Raw genomic sequence first — 8,639 nt, forward strand, 5'->3', positions numbered from 1 at the left:
TGTGAGATGGGACACAAGGGGCCAGTGGAAAGCTAGGGGGATTGCTCTGTTCTGGAGTAGGACCTAGACAGGGACTTTCCGATGGTGAGCAATGGAAGCTCAGATGCAGCAGGTGTGGCAGAGAGGACATGAGGGCACTCAGCAACTTCAGTTCTAACTCAAGGAGTAAGAGAAGAAAGAAACAGGAGAGAGGAAGCAGCTGGAGGAAAGGGTAGTGAAGCTGGAGAGGGAGCCTGAGACGCTGTGAGACCATGAGCCCATGGCAGGCGTTCAAGGCTTGTAGCCCTTCCTGCCGGAGGAGGAGGTGGTGGTGAATTTGACGGTGGAACTGCTGCCCCCGGAGGAGCTGAGGCCACCACATATGGCTCTGCCACTGCCGGAACTGAAGCCACCTCCAACGCTGTAACCACTGCCGCAAGAGTAGCCACTGCCTCCGCCCATGCCTAAGCCACTGCTGACACCGCCGGCACCGCCATAGCCACTGGAGGTGGTGGACTGTACCACGGCTGGAGAGGCAAGGGGACAAGGCCATGACAAGACATGGTGAGCTCACTGCCACACAGAGTCCAGTCAGAAGAGCACAAGGGCAAGGGAGGGAGGCAAGTGAAGATACTTACAGATGTTGACTTGTCCAGCGCCTTCCCCATACAGCCTAGGAGAGAGGAGACACAGCCATTATGAGACCTCAGAGCCAGAGCTGGACCAGTGTGGGAAGCTTTGGCATGAGGAGAGCCCATGGGGAACGTGCCTTCTACGTTGTTTTCTGGGAGTGGCATTATGGCCACGACTAGAGTGCCTTCCACTGGTGCTCACTGGCTGGACACCTTGGAGACGGACCCAGATGTTTGAGGAGGCTGTGTGAGTTACTCACCTGCACTCCTCGCCCTCCAGCAGCTTCCTGTAGGTGGCGATCTCCACGTCCAGGGACAGCTTGACATTCATGAGCTCCTGGTAGTCCCTCAGTAGCTGCGCCATGTCCTGCTTGGCCTTCTGCAGGGCATTCTCCAGCTCGATCAGCTTGTTCTTGGCATCCCTGAGGGCCATATCCCCACGCTGCTCTGCATCGGCGATGGCGGATTGCAGGTTGGTGCACTAGAGGGGAAGATGGGCAGATGAACCTGCAATCTGGACTCCTGAGGAGATGAACCATGGTTCTTCTTTCCCAGTGAGGAAGAGCTCTAGAGCCCAGCTTCCATGGAAAAGGAGGTTTGATACGTTTTGTCCAGTCTTTTTCCATTCTGCAAACCTGAACTAGGCTAGGAGCTCCCTATGCGCTTCTGTGTTAATCACCCTAATGAAGATGAAGGTGGTGACTGCTGGAAGACACTACAGCAGACCCAAGACCAGGGGACATTGGAAGAAATGGACCCACTGGCTTCTTCTGAATACTGGCAGTTTGGGTAAGTTCATGTGGGTGCACACTAACTCACACAAAACTACAGACACCCACAGTAAGGAGATGATTTCACTTTAAACTGTTGTGACCTTGCCTTCCTTCCACTTCACATTTTTGGAAAACCCTCATTTGTCCTGTGTCTTTTCTCACCTTCTTTTTACATCAAATCTGAGCATATTTGCAGCAACCTTCCTCACACTTTCTGGCCTGACCTTTTCTTTGCCAACTTGTGTCTTGCATTCCCAAATCAATCATTCCTCTTATGGAATCTCATTTCAGCGCCTCAAGACCTTATCTCTGTACCACTGAGCAGTCGGGATTGGTCCTGTCATGCGTTTGTTTCCTGCTCTTGGGTTGGGATCCATCTCTCTAACCTGTGGGAACTCACTAAGGGAGGAAGTACATGTCCTCCCCTCCCTGCTGTTCCCTCAGTGCCCAGGAATTCCCTACATGGTGGTTGATGATCCCTGGTGGTCTAGGAAGGAAAGGATGCTTTTCTCCTCCATGGTCCCCACCATACCTGCTTCTTGACGTGGTTGATCTCAGATCTCAGCCTCTGGATCATGCGGTTGATCTCAGAGATCTCCTGCTTGGTGTTGCGCAGGTCGTCCCCATATCTGAACGCCGAAACCTGCAGCTCCTCGTACTGTAAACCAGAGGGAGAGAGGATGGTGTTCATGGGCTTCACAGGACACTAATCAAGGTTTTCACAAATGGAAACTAATGGTTCCTCCACAAGGCGTTTTAAGAAAATTGGTGTTACAAGGTCATGGACACTGTACACCCATCACACACCACCCTTGGTAGGACCACTGACTGCCTGGCTCTCTTCAGGACCAGAACATCCTCTGTACTGTTTCTGAGAACCAGCATCAGGGTGAAGCTAAAGCAAAGATCCCTTGGCCTTTATCTATGGTAGCTCTTGTCCTACATTTAGGTTCTTTGACTTACTAGACTTGGACATAAATACTGTAAAGATCTACTCTGTTGGTTCAGGGTACACGTTCTTTGAGAGGAGCCCCGCTTCCTAGATGTAGATTTCCCGAGTGAAGTCTCGGGAAGCCTTGCTGGTCTTCAGGGAGGAGGTACAGGGATTCTTCATCAGCTTCCCCCTCACTGCTCACCTTGCACTTGTACCAGGACTCGGCCTCCTCCCGGCTCCTGTGAGCGATCTCCTCATATTGGGCTTTGACTTCAGCGATGATGCTGTCCAGGTCCAGGGTGCGGTTGTTGTCCATGGAGAGGACGACAGAAGTATCTGAGACGTGGGTTTGCACCTGAGCCAGTTCCTGCAGAACATGAAATCGTCAGATTCTCTTTTCCCATGACATTTACAGAGGTACCCAAGCCTAAGATTTTCCATCCTTTGCAAATCTCTTTAGAGTCAATAAAGCAGAGTGTGGAAAGATGCTTACTGCTTCATAGAGGGCTCTGAGGAAGTTGATCTCATCCATGAGAGCGTCTGCCTTGGCTTGTAGATCAACCTTATTCATGTAAGCAGTATCCACATCCTGGGGAAGAAACCAACAACTTGGGATCAGATGAGCCAAGCCCTCCTTCCCAGTCTGCTCCTCCTTTAGTCTCGCTGATTATTCTTTTCTCAGAGTCCTCTCCTTCAGCAAAGAAACATGAACCCCTGATCTTACTCATCTCACCTTCTTCAGATTCACAAATTCATTCTCTGCTGACATGCGCTTGTTGATTTCATCTTCGTATCTGGAATTAGAAAGTGTAAAACCTAATTGAGTCAGTGATGAAGATGATACAGAAAAGGCAGCCTGGGATCCCAACTTCCCACAATGGATATATCCAAATGGAGCTTTCCTGCCAGTAAGCCTAAAAGATGAATTCTGTGGTCCCTAAATTGTTTACATCTTTACTCTCCCCATCCACCTGTATGGTCCTTTTGTTCTTCAGGGTTTGTGTTTAGGCAAGAATTGTGGTTTCATTTCCATGGACACGTTTTACTAAGAATCATGCCCTCATTTGGACCTGGTCATGTAATAGACTTGAAGCGTGGGCTTCAGGAAACTGAGCCCTTTTCTCTCCTGTAACTCACTTCTTCTTGAAGTCCTCTACCATGTCCTGCATCCCCCTGAGCTCTGAGTCCAGGCGGCTTCTCTCCGTGACAAGGGAGTCCAGCTGTCTCCTGAGATTGTTGGTGTACTGCTCGAACAAAGGGTCCAGGATTCCCGTCACGGTCTTGGTGCCCTGCTCCTGCAGCAGGGCCCACTTGGTTTCCAGGACCTTGTTCTGCTGCTCCAGGAATCGGACCTGGAGAAAGACAAGATGGTTATTTGTCCAACCAAGGAAAGAAGGAAGGAAGGAAAGAAGGAAGGAAGGGAGGAGGGAAGGATGAGAGGTGAGTTGACTGTCCCCAAGCAGATCTGATGGTCCCCATGGTGCTGGGCTACTCCAGAGCATGTACAGTGGCTCAGGCTGATAGTTCTGCTCCCCTGACTGTTTTCCTTCACACCACACAGATCTCACTGGCCAAGTTTCCCCAGGGAGCTACCAGATAGTCCCTCTTCTCAATTACGGAGCCTGTCAGTCAGTGACTTTCAACATTTCTTTTCTTCCTCTTGATGAGCACAATCACAAACGTACTTTAAAATAGTATTTCTCTCGTATATTGCACAGAGTTATTTTATAGAGTGTATCTCAGTTAAAGGGATGTCAAATGTTTAGAATCTAATGGTTAAATTCCAACCCTATTGATGATTGGATTTAATCTTCTTTCCCATCTAGTGTATGAGTCCCTCTAAAACAAGCTCCCTTAATGCTCATGATCTGGTTCTACAAGATAAGTATTTCTATGCACATATACATGTTTCTGAGTCCTTTTTTCCTGGCATTTCCTTTGGTTTTTTATCTTCTTTCCTTCCCCGCTGCCATCCCAGCTAAGGTTCAAGTGCTGTTTCCACTGTAATTCCCTTTTTAATTTCTTAGACCCTTCAGAAGATCAAGCTAACTCGTTCCATTCTCAGTTCCTTTCCTTTGCTTGGGGGTTATCAAGAGTGGAGAATACTTCCCAGACAGGAATGAAGACATTTAAGGGATCAGTAGTTGTAAATGATTTTTATCACCTTCTGTCTGTGGCCCACATGGAGCCTGTCCTGCATCCCAGTGGAGAGCTAGCCCGAGTCCCCTCCTCCCTCTCTCCAGAGGCTCCCCCTGGTAGGACACTGGTTGCGTCTCTCGACTGGGGACTCTGAAATCCCAGTGGAGGGCAGGTGCTCCCGGCTCACCTTGTCGATGAAGGAGGCGAACCTGTTGTTGAGGGTCTTGATCTGCTCCCGCTCCTCAGTCTTGATCTGATGGATGTTGGGGTCGATTTGCAGCTTGAGGGGAGTCAGGAGACTCTGGTTGATGGTGACCTCTTGGATGCCTCCAGGGGGGCAGACGAGGGAGCCAGAGCCCCCATAGCCACCACCAAAGCCAGCTCCACCACCGAGCCCAAAGCCACCACCAGCTCCACCGCCGAAACCAAATCCACTCCCGGCTCCACCTCCAAAGCCGAGACCGCCTCCAGCTCTGCCGCCATATCCGCCACCGAGGGCACAGCTGCCCCCTCCGAGGGAGATCCTCTTGGAGCCGCCCACGCCATAGAGGCTGCGGCTGCCAAAGCTAACTCCTCCACCCACTCCAGGGAAGCCACCACTTCCCCTGGAGCGGCACACGGGCATGCAGCTGAAGCCAGAGCGGTTGACCCCAGGGACTCTGGCTGAGCCGGCACTGAAGATTTGGCGGCTGCTGCTTTGGCTTTTCACGGTGGATTTGGAAGTCATGGTTCCTGAAGTCGAAGAGGCTGAGGAGGGCGTGAGAGGTGGAGGGTAGAGCTGAGAGGAGCAGATCGGTGAGACGAGGTTCTGAGCAGCGGCTTATATATGGAGAAAATGGGCTGGGCTCAGTGCTGGAAGGTGAGCCTGCAGGTTGGGAAGGCTGTGCTTTACAAATAGTGAGATCACCCCCAGGCACTATGAAGGTATGAAGTATGAATGTTGCTTCTTTTGCATCCTTTACTCGTGGAGAAATTCTCCTGGCTTCTAGCCTTGACTTGATCATAACACAATAAGTCTGGGTGTAAATTCACTGAAGTCATGAGTTAGTCATGTTCTCAAACAAAGGAGACAAGGAGTTGATCTTTGATAATTGTCCCCTCCTTCTGCTTACTCAGACCCTGTTCTCTTTGCGCCTTTCCCACACAGTTTTTCTTTTCCACCAGCACCACCCTTCCCACCAAGTTGGACTGCCTCTGAGAGCTAATAGGCATTTGCCCTGTGGCCTGAGCAAGAAGTGGCTTGTGGTGTTTTTCCGCCATGTTTGAACCTGTTCTTCTGAAGCTCCTCGATGCTTTTCTGGTGGCCTGGCCTGGGAATGGGGGCTACTTTGGGGACATGACCCTCCTTTGAAAGGCAAGAGGGACAAAGGAGCTGAGTTTTTACAGCATAAGAGCATCTCTATCCTGTGTGGAATTGGCAGTTTCATGATAGGATAAGAGATCACCCAAGCCCACCCTGCCCAGAGATCTGACTTCTTGTGATTTCTACCCATGCCTGCACCTCCCTCCCTAGTGTTTGTTTTCCCATTGAGCTGATGACCCTGTACATTTTTTTTTAACCAAATGAAATTCATAGACACCTTTTTCTCTGGTTTTTTGGAATGTTAACTTAGAGCTTAATTTAAAGAAGCTAAAATAAGTAGGACAAAAATCATTAAGGGAATTCACTGCATTTTGATGCCCATAGATTCTAACATTTCTTAAGAATCAAGAATTATATATCTTAAGGTGGTGTGCACAGAAAGTTGAGGGGCATATAGAAGCAGTGAATCATAAAATGTGCCTTTATAAGTGTGATGATGTCACAAGTAAATTCCAAATTTATATTTCTAATCTCAGTGCTTGAAATCTCAAATCCCCAGACACATTCTTAGAGGGTGGGAAGGCTGTCAAGTGAGCATGGTGTTTGGTTTATGGGGAAAGAGATTCATTTCTTAGTCCATACATTAAGTACTAAGGGGAATATTGAGAGCAATTGTAGGCATGGTGATTTATGAGAATATCTGGTTAATTGGCAACCAAGGGAGGAAAGACAAACTCCCCTATTGAGATGAGCCTGAGAAAAGCTCTTGTTACTATTTTATAAGCAATTCAGTCTCTCCAGTGTTATGGAGGCACAGCATCCAGGAGAGCAGGGCATTCCCTACCCAAAGGAGTGCTAACTCAGCATCTGGCAGGAAAGAGGTACCTTCTCAAGGCAATGGAAGCAGCTCCCCTTCCTCCACCCTGGTTGCACAATGCTTTACCAAGAAATGTGATTCCACCCAATTCTGAGAAAGAAGCTTTCTTTTCCATGGCATGGTGCTCTGAGCTACACTTGGCATGGATGAGGTCAGGAGGGGAGGAAGGGTTAGCAAGTCAAGTTGGAGCAACATGCATTTGTCCAATGTCCTCTGTCTATGTCAGTGTCCCAGGTCTGTGTCTGCTTTCACATTGCAAAGGCAAAGTTGAGTAATGGTTGCAACAGAAGAGTGTATGACTGGCAAAGCTTAAAGATTTATTAGATGTGGCCCTTTAAGGAAAAATGTGCCAACCCCTGGTTAAGAGCAAGGACTCTGGAGACAGAGTGCTCAGGCTCCCAGGCTCCCATGGTCTTTATGCAAATTACTCATTTTTAGAGCTGTAAACTGGGGGATGAAAATAGTACCTCACAGTGATGTGAGGATTACGTGAAATAATTCACGTAAAAGTCTTAGCACCATGTCTGCGCATAAGTTCTCAATGAAGATGAGCTAATATCATCATTATAATGGAAGTATGAAGAAGCTTGGTGTGTTCAGGGACCCACAAGAAGCTTCAAGAACAGAACACAGGGACAGCCTGTATGTGTCTGGGAGGGGTGGGGAGAAAATGCGACCAGTGTTGCAGGTTTGTGCCACATTAGTAAGACCAGAAGCCACAGGTAGAAGTCTGTCCTTGCTCCTGGAGGCCATGCAGAGGCACGAGATCAGAAGTGTGATTTGAAAGCTTGCTGGCACTCAGAGCAGCAAGCAGGGAAGAGCTCTTCTTCAGCAGCAGCTCCTTGCTCAAGGGGCTGGAAGGAAGCGGTGGTCAGAGGAAGGCAGCATCCAAGTCCTAGGAGAGAGCCTGGCAGGCTGCCCTCTACCTCCTGTGGAGTCAGGTTCTCTGCTGTAACCCTCTTCGGGGTCCTTATCTGTCCTCTGGGCTGTGCACACGGGGACAGGCTTCTGTCAAACAGCACAGGTGATCAGATCAGTTCCTCTTTTAGTTCTAATTGTATATCTTTTCCAGGGTGGGAGCAGACTCATCCTCCAATGGAGTATATAATTCAATTACAGCAGGAACCTCACATTCGACCTTTTAGCCTATCAGAGGATGATTTAACTTCAACATATTATCCAATGTGAAATTTGGCACGTGCACCAGATAGCATCAGCAATGTAAAGTATCATGTTTGTTTCATTTCCTGACACAAGTATTTCTCCTATTGGTAGATTTATAAGTCATTCATACACACACACACACACACACACACACACACACACACACACACTTTTCCTCCCCCAATATTCCCCATCACCACCTGCCAGGGAGTGCTGTTCTAGGAACCAATTCCAGGGACCCTGACCCTGAGTCGTGTCCACTGAGAGGGCTCATGAGAGATGATGAGGGCTCCTGAGAGAGTGGAGGGGGAGTCAGGGAGGAGGCATCCTGTGGCTGATCCATTTCTGTCCACTCTTTTCAAGTCCCACTACCCTTAAAATGTCAAGGGCAAGTGGTTCATTTGCCCTTGATTTTCTCTTTCTTTGTCTGGGTGTGGGAAGTGTGCCGTGTTCCCCAACCCATTTTTAGACTCTGCCTCCCTGGACTAAGCTGTATTTCTTCCCTCCTCTGGAATGCAGTACTCTGCCCTCTTCCCCTGTTTTAGTGCCCAGGAGAGGGTTATGTTCATAGGCAGTGGGGACCCACTGGATGGTTAGAGAATTGACTCCTCAGATGAAATCTTCCCAATGATCCTGAATCATGTCCCATGGTGGAGCACAGGGGAGTTATATTTTCCCAGAGGAGAAAGGTGGGGAAGTCAGACCTTCATAATAAGATTAAAACAAAGAATGATAATCCAGGCAACTATGTGAGAGAAACTGAAGCAAAGCTGCATGAGTAACTCCAGCAACAGCCAGCCTCCTCCTCAGCAGGCTGCTGAAACCAGCCTCTACTCTC

At 48.9% G+C, this 8,639-nt stretch overlaps 1 protein-coding gene across 1 annotated transcript; it reads right to left on the reverse strand.

The window, feature by feature from the left end:
- Window positions 1–270: 270 nt before the first annotated feature.
- KRT6A (keratin 6A) lies at window positions 271–5,184 on the reverse strand. Its single transcript, XM_007452362.1, has 9 exons — window positions 4,645–5,184; window positions 3,456–3,670; window positions 3,052–3,112; window positions 2,812–2,907; window positions 2,521–2,685; window positions 1,917–2,042; window positions 872–1,092; window positions 618–652; window positions 271–506 (listed from the first exon to the last, which is right to left on the reverse strand). Exons 1-9 carry the CDS (start codon window positions 5,182–5,184, stop codon window positions 271–273), a joined length of 1,695 nt encoding a protein of 564 aa, XP_007452424.1.
- Between the last annotated feature and the right edge of the window lie 3,455 nt (window positions 5,185–8,639).

Source organism: Lipotes vexillifer, unplaced genomic scaffold (assembly GCF_000442215.2).
Source record: "Lipotes vexillifer unplaced genomic scaffold, Lipotes_vexillifer_v1.1 scaffold422, whole genome shotgun sequence".
In the NCBI taxonomy this organism is placed as follows: domain Eukaryota; kingdom Metazoa; phylum Chordata; class Mammalia; order Artiodactyla; family Lipotidae; genus Lipotes; species Lipotes vexillifer.

Coding starts and splice junctions, on each gene's coding strand:
- KRT6A (XM_007452362.1), bottom strand. CDS start 5,184: ATGACTTCCAAATCCACCGTGAAAAGCCAAAGCAGCAGCCGCCAAATC. Junction 3,113..3,455: donor GTAGAGGACTTCAAGAAGAA/GTGAGTTACAGG, acceptor TTCTAATTCCAG/ATACGAAGATGAAATCAACA. Junction 653..871: donor CTGGAGGGCGAGGAGTGCAG/GTGAGTAACTCA, acceptor CCTCTCTCCTAG/GCTGTATGGGGAAGGCGCTG.